A 16,342-nucleotide genomic window follows, 5' to 3' on the forward strand; every position below is an offset into this window, starting at 1 on the left:
AGCATGTGGAACTTGTATTTTTATAGCTAGAGGACACATTAATGGCGATGAGGTGAGTATTGTTCCTACAGCCAAACACTGCATCCTTATCTGTGCGAAGCAATATGTCTGTGTTCATCAGTGCTTCGTTAATACCCTTCAGGGCCTCATCTCGAGATGTTAGGCCTTTTGAATGTGATGTTTATTAATGAAGAATAACTGGAAAGAAAAATTGATTTGCATGATGGAATTTCTTAATTCTCTTCTGTTTGCTTCTCTGTTCTCATTTACCTTCTGCTTTCTCTCTAGGTCAAAATGCAACCGCACTGGGGACCGGAAGCTACTATGGCCACAGTCCAGGATATTACGGTCAGCATATTGCCCCTAATCCCAAACCAACAAACAAGTTTTTTCAATGCAAGTTCTGCGTCCGCTACTTCAGGTCCAAAAACCTCCTCATCGAACACACAAGGAAGGTCCACGGAGCCCAAGCTGAAGGGAGCGCGGCAGGACCCCCTGTTCCAGGATCCTTAAATTATAATATCATGATGCACGAGGGATTTGGAAAGGTCTTCTCTTGCCAGTTTTGCACATACAAGTCACCAAGGAGGGCAAGAATAATTAAGCATCAGAAGATGTATCACAAAAACAACTTGAAGGAGACTGCGGCTCCCCTCCCTTCCCCTGCTCCAATGCCAGACCCTGTGGTCCCGCCCGTGGCCCTGCAGGACCCCTGCAAGGAACTGCCGGCGGAGGTCGTGGAGCGCAGCATCTTGGAGTCCATGGTCAAGCCTCTGACCAAGTCTCGAGGCAACTTCTGCTGTGAGTGGTGCAGCTACCAGACCCCGCGCCGGGAACGCTGGTGTGACCACATGATGAAGAAGCATCGCAGTATGGTCAAGATCCTCTCCAGCCTCCGACAGCAGCAAGAAGGGACTAACCTCTCCGACGTGCCGAACAAAAGCGCCCCCAGCCCCACTTCCAATTCCACCTATCTGTCCATGAACGCTGCAAGCCGGGACATGCCCAGCGCTAACATCTCCAACTTCCGGGGCTCCATCAGTAACTCCATCATGAGACCCAATTCCTCGTCTGCTTCCAAGTTTTCACCCGTGTCTTACCCACAGATGAAGCCGAAGTCCCCTCACAACTCTGGCCTGGTTAACTTGGCGGAGAGATCGCGTTATGGAATGGCTGATATGACCAATTCCTCGGCCGACCTGGAAACGAACAGCATGCTGAATGACTCCAGTTCGGACGAAGAGCTGAACGAAATAGACAGCGAGAATGGCTTAAACGCCATGGATCACCAGACTTCCGGCATGTCTGCGGACCAGCTGATGGGCTCAGATGGCAACAAATTGTTGGAGACCAAGGGGATTCCGTTCAGAAGGTTCATGAACAGGTTCCAGTGTCCCTTTTGTCCCTTCCTCACTATGCATCGACGCAGCATCTCCCGTCACATAGAAAACATTCACTTGTCCGGAAAGACCGCCGTCTACAAATGTGACGAATGTCCGTTTACTTGCAAGAGCTCATTAAAACTCGGGGCTCACAAACAGTGTCACACGGGTACAACGTCAGATTGGGATGCTGTGAATTCCCAGAGCGAGAGCATTTCTTCTTCGCTGAACGAAGGTGTCGTGTCTTACGAGAGCTCGAGCGTCAACGGGAGGAAGTCGGGGGTCCTGTTGGATCCCTTGCAGCAGCAACAGCCGCCGCCGCCGCCGCCACCGCCACCGCCACCGCCCCCGTCCCAGCCGCAGCCGCCGCAGCTCCAGCCGCCACACCCGGGGCCGCCGCAGCCCCCGCCGCAGCCCCCGCCGCCGCAGCAGCCGCAGCCGCCCGTGCCAGCCCCGCCCCTGCACCCTTACAAGTGCACCATGTGCAGTTACTCCACCACGACTCTGAAAGGGCTGCGAGTCCATCAGCAGCACAAACACTCGTTCTGCGACAACTTGCCAAAATTCGAGGGGCAGCCCTCAAGCCTGCCACTGGAAAGCGAGACAGACAGCCACCCCTCTTCCAGCAACACTGTGAAGAAAAGTCAGACCTCAATTCTTGGGTTGTCCTCCAAGAACAATTTTGTAGCTAAGGCCTCCAGGAAGCTCGCCAATGACTTTCCCCTCGACTTATCGCCCGTGAAGAAGAGAACCAGGATTGATGAGATAGCCAGCAACCTGCAGAGCAAGATTAACCAAACGAAACAGCAGGAGGACACGGTGATCAACGTGGAGGATGACGAGGAGGAAGATGAAGACAATGAAGTGGAGATAGAGGTGGAGCTGGACAGGGAGGAGGAGCCGGCGGAGCCAGTCCTGGAGGTGGCCCCTTCCTTCTCGGCCCAGCAGATTTGGGTGAGGGATGCCGGGGAGCCCCAGAAGGAGCCCAACTTCAGAAGCATCACCCACGATTACAACGCCACCAATGGCGCGGAGATTGAGCTCACCCTCTCCGAAGACGAAGAGGATTACTACGGCTCCTCCACAAACATGAAAGATCACCAGGTTTCCAGCGCGGCTCTGCTGAACACCCAGACTCCCATCTATGGAGCAGAGCACAGTAGCGAGAACACAGACTTTGGTGACTCTGGAAGGCTTTACTATTGCAAACACTGTGACTTTAACAACAAATCTGCCCGGAGCGTCAGCACCCACTACCAGCGAATGCACCCGTACATTAAATTCAGCTTTAGGTACATCCTGGACCCCAATGACCACAGTGCGGTATACAGGTGCCTGGAATGCTACATCGATTACACCAACTTTGAAGACCTGCAGCAGCATTACGGCGAACACCACCCAGAAGCCATGAACGTACTCAACTTCGACCATTCGGACCTGATCTACCGGTGTCGGTTTTGTTCCTACACGAGCCCGAATGTCAGAAGCCTGATGCCGCATTACCAAAGAATGCATCCCACGGTGAAGATTAACAACGCGATGATATTCTCCAGCTACGTCGTGGAGCAGCAGGAAGGGCTGAATACGGAATCCCAGACGCTGAGGGAGATTCTGAATTCGGCCCCCAAGAGCATGGCGACTTCCACTCCCGTGGCTCGCGGTGGCGGTCTGCCAGCGACGTTTAATAAAAGCACTCCTTCAAAGACCTTTACTCCAGAATGTGAAAATCAGAAGGACCCCTCAGTTAACACTGTTGTCGTTTACGATTGTGACGTTTGCTCGTTCGCAAGCCCCAACATGCATTCTGTCTTGGTTCATTATCAGAAGAAACACCCTGAAGAAAAGGCTTCCTACTTTAGGATCCAGAAAACCATGCGAATGGTGTCTGTGGACAGGGGCTCTGCCCTTTCTCAATTATCATTTGAGGTGGGTGCTCCAATGTCTCCCAAAATGTCCACCATGGGTTCCCCACCCCCCCCACAACCCCCGCCACCAGACCTCAGTACTGAGCTTTACTACTGCAAACACTGTTCCTACAGCAATCGGTCAGTTGTGGGAGTGCTTGTCCACTACCAGAAAAGACACCCAGAAATAAAGGTTACTGCCAAATATATCAGACAGGCTCCTCCCACAGCTGCAATGATGAGAGGGTCCGAGGGGCCCCAAGGCTCCCCTCGGCCACCCGCCCCCATGCAACAGCTGAACCGAAGCAGCTCTGAGAGAGATGGCCCTCCTGTGGAGAATGAGATGTTCTTTTGCCAGCACTGTGATTACGGGAACCGGACGGTCAAAGGTGTACTCATTCACTATCAGAAGAAGCACCGAGACTTCAAGGCCAATGCAGACGTGATCCGGCAACACACGGCCACCATCCGAAGCCTCTGTGACCGCAACCAGAAGAAGACTGCCAGCTGTGTGCTTGTCGCCCCCTCTGCCGTGGAGCGGGACAAAACCAAACTGCGAGCGCTCAAATGTAGGCAGTGTTCGTATACCTCCCCCTACTTCTATGCACTGAGGAAGCATATCAAGAAAGATCACCCTGCCCTGAAGGCCACAGTCACCTCCATCATGCGGTGGGCATTTCTAGACGGCTCGATAGAAGCTGGCTACCACTGCGAGTGGTGCATCTATTCCCACACAGAGCCCAGCGGTTTGCTTCTACATTACCAAAGGAGGCATCCAGAACACTACGTTGACTATACTTACATGGCTACCAAACTCTGGGCTGGGCCCGACCCATCCCCTCCCTCTCTCACGATGCCTGCCGAAGCCAAAACGTACAGATGCCGAGACTGTGTTTTCGAGGCCATGTCCATCTGGGACATCACCAATCACTACCAAGCGTTCCATCCCTGGGCCATGAACGGTGATGAGTCGGTGCTGCTAGATATCATCAAGGAGAAAGATGCCATCGAGAACCCCATCCCTCCTTCCGAAGAGCTGGTGGGCCCCATGAATTGTGAAAACAGTATGCCCGCTCCGCTCCCCGAGCAGGACACCGAATGCCCAGAGGACGCCAGGCTTTCCCCGGAGAAAAGCATCCAGTTGGCTTCGGCCAACCCCGCCATATCGTCCACCCCGTACCAGTGCACGGTGTGCCAGTCCGAGTATAACAACCTGCATGGCCTCCTTACCCACTACGGGAAGAAGCACCCCGGCATGAAGGTGAAGGCTGCCGACTTTGCCCAGGACATCGACATCAACCCGGGCGCCGTCTACAAATGCAGGCATTGCCCGTACATCAACACCCGCATCCACGGCGTCCTGACCCACTACCAGAAGCGACACCCGGCCATCAAGGTGACCGCCGAGGACTTCGTGCACGACGTGGAGCAGTCCGCTGACATCACCCAGAACGACGTGGAGGAGACAAGCAGGATCTTCAAGCAAGGCTACGGCGCCTACCGCTGCAAACTGTGTCCGTACACGCATGGCACCTTGGAGAAGCTCAAAATCCACTACGAGAAGTATCACAATCAGCCTGAATTTGATGTGTTTTCCCAGTCGCCCCCGAAGCTGCCAGTCTCCCTCGAGCCCGAGATGACCACTGAGGTGAGCCCTTCCCAGGTGTCGGTCACCGAGGAGGAGGTGGGAGAGGATCCTGTGTCCACGTCTCACTTCTCTACCTCGCACCTGGTCTCCCACACGGTGTTCCGGTGCCAGCTGTGCAAGTACTTCTGCTCCACGAGGAAGGGCATCGCCAGGCACTACCGCATCAAGCACAACAACGTGCGAGCCCAGCCGGAGGGCAAGAACAACCTCTTCAAGTGCGCCCTGTGTGCATACACCAACCCCATCCGCAAAGGGCTGGCGGCGCACTATCAGAAGCGCCACGACATCGACGCCTACTACACCCACTGCCTGGCAGCCTCGAGGACCATCAGCGACAAGCCCAACAAGGTGATCATCCCGTCTCCGCCCAAGGACGACTCCCCGCAGCTCAGCGAAGAGCTCCGGCGGGCTGTGGAGAAGAAGAAGTGCTCCCTGTGCTCCTTCCAGTCCTTCAGCAAGAAGGGCATCGTGTCCCATTACATGAAGCGCCACCCGGGGGTGTTCCCTAAGAAGCAGCACGCCAGCAAGCTGGGCGGCTACTTCACCGCCGTCTATGCCGACGAGCACGAGAAGCCGCTGCTGATGGAAGAGGAGGAGAGAGGCAGCTTCGAGAAAGCCGAGGTGGAGGGAGGCGAAGCCCAGGAGATCGAGTGGCTCCCGTTCCGCTGCGTCAAGTGCTTCAAGCTGTCCTTCAGCACGGCGGAGCTGCTGTGTATGCATTACACTGACCACCACAGCCGGGACCTGAAGAGGGACTTCGTCATTCTGGGCAGCGGCCCCCGCCTGCAGAGCCCCGCCTACCAGTGTAAGCACTGTGATAGCAAACTGCAAAGCACAGCGGAGCTGACCTCACACTTGAACATTCACAATGAGGAATTCCAGAAGCGTGCCAAACGTCAGGAGAGGAGGAAACAGCTTTTGAGCAAGCAGAAATATGCAGATGGTGCTTTTGCAGATTTCAAACAAGAGAGGGTAAGGATATGTTTTGATTTCCCTTCCCCCAGGAGGCCTCTCATCACTGGTGCCCACATGCACTTCTTCGTTGCCAGCCAGACTGCTACAGGCTTCCTAGTGACTTAGCTTGCCAGAGAGCTCAATAAGTCAATTAAACATTTCGAGCCTGATTATCCCCCATTCTGTGCTCACCCTTCTCCACGGCCTGTTCCCCTCCCTGCCACCCCTCCCCAGGCTCCCCAGGGGAGGGTTGGGGTGGTTTCTCTGTATTTCCTTCTGCCAAGTAGCCTTATCTGAGGCCTAGTTACACGACAACGCTCGCTCTCTGAGGCAGCCGTGGGCCGTCTCTTGGTGTCCCTAGCACCTCTCAGCCATGCCTTGGTCTGCGGTGTCTGCTACATGAACCTAACATCTCCAGGAGTAGATTTTTGCCTGTTTGTTTGTTTTGGTCAAGAAGTTCACTAATGGCGTAACTATGCAACGTTTCACCTGCGTAGTTGAAATTGGTTTCAAAAGCAGATAACCTGTGGCAGTGACGATGAGGCTTCTCCACAGAAATCTTCTCTACTCACAAGCTGTAACGTATTTGGGTTCCGGAGACTTTGCATAGTAGGCAGCGTGCCACGACTCTGACGAATTCGTTATGTAAAAATACTCACATATTTCTCCCTTGGTTTTTAACCTGCTAATCTGCTTTGAAATAAAATCTGCTAGTAAGCTACGAGAGATAAATGCCGGCATTTGAGGGAGGGCTCAGAGTACTGATGGCTACCACTGTATTTTACCAGCCTTTTGGTCACTTAGAAGAGGTGCCAAAGATCAAGGAGAGGAAGGTGGTGGGCTACAAGTGTAAATTCTGTGTGGAAGTGCACCCGACGCTCCGAGCCATCTGCAACCATCTCCGGAAGCACGTCCAGTACGGCAGCGTCCCGGCCGTGTCCGCCGCTGTGAAGGTGAGGACCGCGGGCGGGGGGGTGGGGGGGGGGCGGTCTGGATGAGCGTTCTCGTGTGTGAGCCGTTCGAGTTACTTATTAACCCCATTGCTCGGAGCAGCTCAGGAAAGGGCGGCCCAGAACGTGGGCATTCCTGAGCTGTGCTTGGATCGGTCTGGCTTGTTTTGATTTTTTTGCAGGTTGGACCTTCTTCATCTTACGTGTCTCCACCTGGTCGCGTTTCGATCTGGTTCCCTTCCACGCGGATAGTTTGGTGGAAACAGAAGATCCGGGCCTCTCGGTACAGGAGGCTTTGGGTCGCCCTTCTGTTCTGCATTTAGTGCCGTTAGGTGTTTGCTCTTCCAAGTTGCCCGAGCTCTTGAAAGGAATCAAGTGGGTCCTGTTCCCATCATCTTCTGCTCCTCCCACTGCCTGACTTCTTAACTGTTCTCATCTGGCTGACGGTGCAGAGAGCCCAGGAGAATCCTTTACTTCTTATCCTGGGTCTTCTGAGGAGTGTAAGAAATGTGAAGTCTAAAACTAAACGCCTCCAAGTCACAGCCGGCCCCGAGAACCCCTTGACCTGGTTTGTCTCCTTTGTTGCCTTTCCCGGTTTGTCACTGGCCAGTGCCTCCCCCTCTTCCCCCCTGACCTCTACTAGGCCGCCTGTTTGGAACCGTGTAATCCTAAAGAGCAGCCCCTGTTTTGGGAACCACGCCGCCACCCGTGCCTTCCGGGACATGGCCGAGCACATATTTTTGAGCAGAGAAGTTAGTTAGTTCAGGGCTCTGCTCTTTGTCTCTAGATACGTGAATATATTTTTGTCATCTGCCCTTCTTCATCTTGTGTCCTATTTTGCCCACGTAGCATGGACGTAAAGTCTCTGCTTTTCTTCACTGAAGACTGAAGCCCTCTGGCTGTCAGCAGAATGGAGGCGCCCAGGGGTGGCGGCGGTCAGCTTCTTCCACGCCACCGTGGTGTGTCCCAGGCTTGTTTCCTGGGCTCACTCGAGGGAGGCAGAGCAGCTCTTCGTGTGTAAATAACCCAAGGAGTCCCCTCCAAACATGAGTGACTTAGAACCGGGCTGCTCCTTAATTTGTTTCAGTGGATCATACGGCAGCCTTCGGTCAGTGGGTGAAGTCCCCTTCCGCAGGGTGGGGGTGAGCACGGATGGCAAAGGGCGGGATCCTGCCCTCTCCTTCACTTCTAAGGACGGCCCACAGCTCCTAGCTGCCCAGACTACGCTGCTTTTTCCCCCTCCTTTCTTCCTTCCTTTCTTTTCTCTGAGCCATAACCCTAACCCTGCTTTCTGTCAGCTCAAGTGGGATTGCGGTTTGTTCTTTTTAAGATGGGAGATGAGTGAGTGAACTGCCTTCACACTTGGGAGAGCCCGTCTCTCGTGCTTCCCGGGCAGTAGCAACCGTGTCCTCAGATCACCAGCACTGCATGAAGAGTGGCAGTCGGGTTTGCCCTCCCTCTAGGGGGAGCCGGAGAGGCAGGGGAGGAAGCTTTCCCAGGAAGCCCTGAGGAGTTTGGGAGAATGAAGGGAGAGGAGAGCTGGAGACGATGATGATGGATATTTATTTTGTTGGTGGGGCGTGTGTGTGTGTGTGGTTCTCTTAGCAGGAGGCCGAAGACCCCTCCCACTTGTTCCTGGATGGATTGGAAGCAGCCAAAGATGCTGGCGCCCTCGTGGACCGGGTGGATGGTGAACACTGCTTGCTTGATGGAATGTTGGAGGATGAAACCCGGCCGGGGGGATACCATTGTAGTCAATGTGACAGAGTCCTGATGTCCATGCAGGGGCTGCGTTCTCATGAGAGGAGCCATCTGGCCCTGGCCATGTTTACCCGCGAGGACAAGTACAGCTGCCAGTATTGCTCCTTTGTTTCCGCTTTCAGGCACAAGTAAGTGCTCTCGAGTGGTCGTCAGTGGTTCCCTGGGAGGAGGTGCCGGAGTGGTCAGCCGGGGCTCGGCCGAGCTAGAGCAGGAGAGGCTTGGAGGAGCCAGAAAGCCCCGCTCTAGGTTCCTGCCTGCCGTCCAGTTGGTTACGTTCCCTTGAGCCTCAGTCACCTGGTCTGTCAAATGGGACTAAGAATAGGAGATTGCTTAACATTAATTAGACTTGGCAAATACAGGCTTCTTTTAAATGAGTAATTTGGAGGCACTGCTATGATTTACAAGAGGGAAGACCAGACAGTAGATGAATGTGCTAGTGTTATCTGTCACAGACATTCCTCCAGAACCTAATCATCAGTTGAGGAAAAGTTCCCTTTGGGAAACGGAGTGGCCGAAGGAGGTCAAATTAGGACTATTGACCCATGTGACCAAAAGATGGTTGCTTGATCTTTTCAAAAAGATCGTGGAAAGTAAAGAAGTTACTGATGCCAAAAAGCTGCTTGAAGGACAGGGCCGTTGAGAAGGGGCTGCCCGAGGGCCGTCGTGGCTTTGGAAGTGTAGATTTGGGGTGTTGTGTAAGGCTTGTGGGGGTGATGGGAAGAGGGATGGTTCTGAGAAGCAGCAGTCGTTTTGTTGCCTTTGAGCTGTGTCAGAGAGGTCGCTGCGTCAGAGAGTATGTGTTCAACAGTGTGTGCCACTGTCTTGGATGGCGGTGACCGCTCGTAAGACTGACCCGCTGTTTGTTTTTCCAGTAATTGAAAATAAATATTGGGCCGTTTGCTTCTCAGAAAGATAAAGTGCTAGTTAGTTGTTGAAAGGGAGGTGGCAGTGCTTTTACGGGGTGAGGGTAGGGGTGGTTATGGACCCCATTCTCCAGAGCCTCATGGCTCATCGTTGTCCCCGTGTGCACCTCATGAGCTCATGAAGTATTTGTTCAGCAGCATCTATCCTGCTTTCTGACAGCCCATAGAATCTCAACAAATCGTAGCGAATAAATGGACATGCCCTGTGCTAAGCAGTGTCCTGGGGACTTTGGGAGGGTGGATATAAAGGGGAACCTAAAAGCTGAGACTGTGGTCAGTGCGCCAAGGGAATTTAAGGTCTAGCTGAGTTATAAGTAAAGCAAGCAAGCACACAAATGACTCAGCAAAATAAGGCACAAGTCTTTAAAAAATATATCAATAGAATGCTATGAAGCTTCAAAGAAGGGAAGTGATCCACCCACTGTGAAAGAATCGGGAAGGTTTTATGGAGTAGGGAGCATTTGAGTCGAGTCTTAAAGTAGGAAGACTTTAATGGTTTGGAAAGGACGTACAACGTGGAGGAAGGGATGAGGGCACACGCCTGGGGAGCAGAGTGTGAGGCTCGTGGGGGCCCAGCTGGCGGCCCAGGCTCACTGATCTGTAAGTTTTAGGTAAAAGAATAATGGAAGATAAAGTGCATACTTGAGTAAAGACCACATTTGGAGTCTTTGAATGTGGAATTAATACTTTGTGATTTACAGAACTGGCCACAGGAAGGCTCTGAAAGGAGTAAGTTATCGTAACTGCTCACGTTTCTTGAGCCTTACTGTGTGTCAGGCAGTGTGCTAAGTGCCTTCAGGTATTAACTTGTTCTGTTCTTAAATCAGCCCTGTAAGGTATGGTCCCGTTACCATCTCCATTTCGCGGATGAGAAAAGTGAGGAGGGTTGTGTACTTGCCAAGGCCACACGGTTTATAAGGAATAGCTGGGGTTTGATCCCAAGCAGTCTGATTCCAGAGCTCATGCTCTTGAGTTGAGAACAAGGTGGGAGAGAGCAATTAGGAGGCAGTAGTCGTAGCTGATCCAAGAAGTTCGGCTGGAACTTTGGGAATGGTTAAAGGAAGTAGGATCTTCATGACTTGGAAAAATTGACTTTATGCGGGGGATGAGGGATGAGAGACAAAGTAAAGTACAAACGGCACCTAGGGGCCCAGTCTGGTCGGCTGAGAATGCTCATGTCCTCTACAGAAGCAAGGGAATGAGAAAGAGCGTTAGTTTGGAGGGGTGGGGAACCGATGGCTCTGTTTAGGGCTAGCTGAGTTTAAGAAAGCTAAAGGACACCCAGAGGGAGAGGTCCGGAGGCAACTGAAAGTGCTGCTCAGGAGAACATTATGTGTTTAATGGTAAGCAACCCCAATCTCATGTGAGTCATTTCGAAGGGAATCTAGTTCTCTGGGGCACTGGTACAAACTAGAACTTCTTCCCACATCTTGTCTGGTAGATTTATTATTTTTTAGCAATCATTATGAAATACTGGGAGTTTGCTATAATTAAATAACTTCTTTATAAGTTGCTCTGGAAGACTGAGGTTCAGTGAACATGGTTGGGTTTATCAGAAGGGGTGACTGGGCCTTTGGATCACGTGACTTTCTTTAAACACACCTGTGCTTTGCCTCCATATTTACAAAGGCGCTGGAAACATCACAGCCCATTGCAAGTAGCTCAAGTACTTTGAAACTTCCCTTCTTGCATTAAAAAAGTCCTTTTTAAATGCAAAATTTCTCTAACTCCTTTTTTTTTTTTTTTTTGGTGGAAATAAGTTAAAGGACTGTTTGATAGGTACACCTCACTGACTTGGCAGAAAACTTGAATTCTCTCTTATTTTACCTTTTGTCTTCAGATGCCCTCTTCCCATTCTACATCCTTCTAGGGAAGGGAGAAGAGGGTCTACTATGACCTTTCCCACTGCCAAGTCTCGTAATCCAAAAAGGCTCTTGATCTCTTCCTCCCTTTGGAATAGGTACAACCACTCTTGTCATTTTTGTTGTTGTTCTGGGTAAGCATCATCCTTGGAAAGGAACAAAGTGACTTTGAACACCTTTGAACAGGGATTGCTGGAAAAGGGTAGTGAGGAAATACATGTAATGGATAATCCTGTCATTTTTCTTTTCTCTTTTATTTTTCTGCCATATCAAGCTTGGATCGCCATATGCAAACCCACCACGGACACCATAAACCATTCCGATGCAAACTCTGCTCCTTCAAGTCCTCCTATAACAGCCGGCTGAAAACACATATACTCAAAGCTCATGCTGGTGAGTTAGCCTCCCTGATGCACAGGTTCTCTGAATTGGAAATTCAGTGGTCGTCCTCCAGTGAAATCCAGAATCTTTTGTCTCACACACGAGAAGGTATTCTTGACGTGGTTGTGTGTTCATCTCTATTTTAACCTAATGAAGTAACATTAAGAAAAATTATAGAAATCACACAAGACCAAAATACTACCAAGCCCGTGTCACCCATGTCATAGTTGATTAATACGACTAACAGATTTTGCTGTTTAGAGGAATTTCTGAACTACCCAGCCCTTCTAATGGAAACGCATGAATTGTTACATCCACTAAAGATAATTCCCAACTAAAACAAGAATATAATCTTGAGGAAGTTCAGAGGGGCAAAGTACTCAAGACATGTAAGATTTCTCATGAGATGCCCTTAGATACGTTGCTGTACATCAGATAAGAAATGACTTTGGGTCATGAGTGTCCAGGAGCTGTGGTGGTCTCAGTAACTCCGTTGTTCCATCTCATGGCGCTTGCCTCATGGGCATCCCTTACCTGCTGGGCTCTGCACTGAGCATGTTATATTCGTCATACTATTTAATCCTCATGAAAGTCTTAAAGGGTAGGGGGTGTTGTCACCGTTAGTGTCAGATGAGGATACAGAGACTCAAAATTAAGTGATCTGTTCAAGGCCATGTAGACCATTCACTAAGAATTTGACTCCAGAACAAAAACCTACATCCTCATCACGGACAAGATGCTGCTGTTCTCTCTTTCCCACATATGATGGAGGCTGCCCCCAGGTAGCAAATCAGAGCTCAGCTGCGACAGGAAAGAGGTGGTCTGCAGGAAAGGCAGTGGAGATGGGTCTGGGGGCCTCTCTGTGGTGTCGTCAGTCACTCTCAGAAGCCCAACTCGACCCCGAGGCCCTCTCAGGTTTCGACCACCTTTCCTGATGTTGGGTCCAGTTGAACTGGCTTAATGGAGTAAAACCACTGAAGCCATCCAGCTGCCCTTCACCCCACTGGGCTGCGGATGGGACAGGGAGACTGGCTCTGTGGACTTTGGTTCGTCTGTTAGTATTTTTATATTTTCAGGCAAATTCTACTAACGGCTATGGAGTAAGAAGCTTCGGGGTTCAAACACTACTTTCTAATGTGTGTGTATTGTAAACTATTCAGTTGGGACACCATCCTGGGGAGTTTCCTCATAGGCCTCCTCCTTGTCAAAAGTACTTTAAGCAGTGGGAGTTGGGTAAATGATTTGGCCTGTGGGAAGGACTTGGAAAGAGTGCCAGAGGCTGCCTGCTGACACCAGGGCACTGAGCTGACCAAGCAGACTGGCCTTCCGTGCTCACTGGTTGGCAAGAAGGAAGCCTCCAGAAAGTGGGGAGGGGGGTGGGGATGCAGCGTAATTTGTTTCTCTGCACACCTTGGAACCGTGGTGTCCATTGCATGGCTTTTAGCTACTGATAGTGGCTTGGCTTGGAGAAAGCCACATACATTTCTCAGGACTCTTGATTCCTCTTGTCTATTCTAGATGGACTGTTTTATTGTAAAGGGTAGAAGTCCTATAGACTGATCAGATAATCCGGATTTGAATTCTCTTTTACATTGTGCTACCTAAAACTACCCAACCAGGTTCATGTAGCCCGGCTTGCATTAAAAAATGTAAAAATGGACTAAGGAGGGCAATAGTAGTATATACAGTAATTAATCTATATGAACATCTACATGTATATATTATTTTGTGATTAATATTATATATATTCATATTTATCATAGTAGTAAACACCATTGTTCACAAGCCGGCATCATCCTGACTCCCGGAAAACTCCCTGACTCCTGGGGAGACAACTGACTGATGTTCCTGTTGGGGTCATCTGACTTTGAACTTCTCTGCCTTGGGCTATAGCTCGTTGCGTCACTCAAGGTTCTTCCTAGTTCTCTTCAAGGCTTTCTTGGCTGTACAGGCTCTAGGAGTCATCAGTGGGAAAGTGGAGGCTTAGGGCAGAATTGGAGATGCTGTGCTCACTTCACAGGGGAAACCACATAGCACTTCGCCAGGCGGCAAGGCAGCCACCATCTGAGCTGAGTGAGAGCGGGGGCAGGGGCTTCCCTTCTCATTCCTGCTGTGCGGCTCTGTCCACAGCTCCTTCTCACGGGCTCACAGGACTTTCAGTGCTAAAAGTCTTTTCCGCTTCTTTTTTCCTCTCCTTCTCTTTCCTCTCCTCTGGTTTTAAAATTTCAACTTAAAAATAAATGTGGGAAAACTCATGCTCATTAGAGAAATTTTGGAAATGAAAAAAGAAATCTAGCCGGTCACCCATAATCTTATTATCTAAAGACCACTGTTGTTAACATTTGATAACGTTTCCTTTCAACCATTTCCTCTATAATTATTTTTTAACAGTTATATATATAATTTAATGCAAAATATATTGTGCCTTTCTATTTATTTTTCTGAGTGTCAGGATTTTATTTTCTGCTACTTTTTATATTATTACAAACTCTTCAAGAATGTATTTTAGTGAATGATAATTCATCATGAAGCTGTGTCCACATATACTTAATCGTTTCCATCTGGCTGGAAATCCCTGTGTATTAAAGGGTATTTTCTAGGGGCTCCTGGGTGGCTCAGTTGGTTAAACATCCATCTTTGGTTCAGGTCATGATCTCACGGTTCGTGAGTTCGGGTCCAGGCTCAGTGCCTGGAGCCTGCTTCAGATTCTGTGTCTCCCCCTCTGTCTCCGCCTCTCCCCTGCTTGCACTCTGTCTCTCTCTGCCTCTGAAAAATAAACGTTAAAAAAATTAAAGAATAGTTTCTTAATATGAACTCTGAGAAGTGCAGCTATTGAGCTGCAAACATGAGCAATTCTAAGCCTATTGTCATAAAAAGCAAAACTGCTTTCTGAGTCCACTTAACCAGTGTTTGTCCAACAACATAGGCATGCCCATTTCACAGCCTCGCTTTTTAAAATGTAGTTAGTTTAAAAGCTGACTTAGGGCGAAGGTAAATTGTCGTCTCATCGGATCATAGTGATCTCTGCTGTATTTCAGTGGTATAAAAATGATTAAAACAAAAATGCCTACTTTTACTGAAATATCCTGTTTATAGAAGAATATTGGAGACACACACACACACACACACACACACACACACTTATACATAAACAACTATCATTTATTTAAAAAACATTATTTTTAATGTTTTATTTATTTCTAGGAGAGAGAGAGAGACAGCGTGAGCAGGGAGGGTCGGAGAGAGAGGGAGTCACAGACTCTGAAACAGGCTCCAGGCTCTGGGCTGGCAGCAGCACAGAGCCCGACGCGGGCCTTGAACCCATGAACCGTGAGATCATGACCTAAGCGAAAGTCGGACGCTTAACTGACTAAGCCACCCAGGCGCCCCTATCTTTCTCTCTTTTAGTTAAAGAAATGACTTCAGGTGCCTGGGTGGCTCAGTCAGTTATGCATCTGGCTCCTGATTTTGGCTCAGGTCATGATCTCATGGTTCATGAGATCAAGCCCTGCTTTGGGCACTGTACTGACAGTGCAGAACCTGCTTGGGATTCTCTCCCTCTCCTTTCTCTCTGCCCTTCCCCCAGGCATGCATGCGCTGTCTCTCTCTCCTCCTCTCAAAGTAAATAAATAAAGCTTAAAAAAGAAGAAATGACTTAGTTTTACCCATTTCTGCACTATTGATTAGGTAGGAGCATGGAGTTTTATGCTGAGGTTTGTGAACTGGTACAAAAGAAACAAACCAAGAACTAGGATGTATGGAATGGAGTAGGTGTATAGTCAGCAAAGAAGTAAAGAATGAAAATAGCACAATAGAGTTTGTGCTTAGTTACCTGGTGCTTGGAAAGCCCCTGCTGGGCCCTGGGAATAAGAATTAAGCATATTATATTCTGCAGATGATAAAAGCACCCTTGAATGAAAGCCGACATCATCCTTTCTAGGGGAGAGAGGGAGAACAAGAGACTGGGACACCTTTCTGTAGGAGGGATCATACACATTTGGTTTCACTCTCTGTTGAGGAATTAGTACACAGGCTCATCCCTGTAAGTAGAGCACGAAACGAAGAGGGCCCAGGTCGCTTGGTTATGGAGCTCATTGAAGAGTTCCAGTCCTAGAGGAGCATCATGTTTTTGGGACGGGGTGGGTACTTGGTCCGTGAGGGCTTCTTAGACCATGAAATTTCAGAGATCCTTCTCTCTTCTCTCACGTGACTTAACTATGTCATTCTGTTTTCCACCCCACCTGATACCCCCCTTTTTCCTGTTGCGCCCCTTCCCACCATCGTCTTCCAGGTGAACATGCCTACAAGTGTTCTTGGTGCTCGTTTTCCACCATGACAATCAGCCAGTTGAAGGAACACTCCCTCAAGGTTCACGGAAAAGCCCTGACCCTCCCCAGGCCGCGGATTGTCAGTCTGCTCTCCTCGCACGCTCACCACTCCTCCCAGAAAGCTGCCCCTGCCGAAGAAGTGGAAGACTCTAATGGTAATATTGGGCTCCCGAGCCACAGCTAACCACCCAAGGTGGAGGTGGGTTGGGATCAATTGCCAGTCATTCTTTCTAGAGGAAAATCTTCTAC

General features: G+C 49.9%; 1 protein-coding gene across 10 annotated transcripts in view; it reads left to right on the forward strand.

Annotated features, from left to right (window-relative positions):
- The window catches only part of ZNF462 (zinc finger protein 462), a 141,719-nt gene that overhangs the window by 58,239 nt on the left and 67,138 nt on the right, over positions 1 to 16,342 (forward strand). For 5 of the 10 annotated variants that reach the window (XM_039239479.1, XM_039239469.1, XM_039239512.1 and 2 more), the window contains exons 3-9: positions 289 to 5,906; positions 6,677 to 6,841; positions 7,021 to 7,121; positions 8,444 to 8,528; positions 8,624 to 8,727; positions 11,659 to 11,777; positions 16,057 to 16,248. In XM_039239479.1, coding sequence (XP_039095410.1) covers positions 289 to 5,906; positions 6,677 to 6,841; positions 7,021 to 7,121; positions 8,444 to 8,528; positions 8,624 to 8,727; positions 11,659 to 11,777; positions 16,057 to 16,248 — 6,384 coding nt within the window. Of the gene's footprint in view, positions 1 to 288; positions 5,907 to 6,676; positions 6,842 to 7,020; positions 7,122 to 8,443; positions 8,529 to 8,623; positions 8,728 to 11,658; positions 11,778 to 16,056; positions 16,249 to 16,342 lie in introns of those variants that run through there. The other 5 variants (XM_039239518.1, XM_039239527.1, XM_039239504.1 and 2 more) reach the window with 4 other exon arrangements.

This window comes from Hyaena hyaena, unplaced genomic scaffold (assembly GCF_003009895.1).
Source record: "Hyaena hyaena isolate Hyena2069 unplaced genomic scaffold, ASM300989v1 scaffold_6, whole genome shotgun sequence".
NCBI lineage: Eukaryota > Metazoa > Chordata > Mammalia > Carnivora > Hyaenidae > Hyaena > Hyaena hyaena.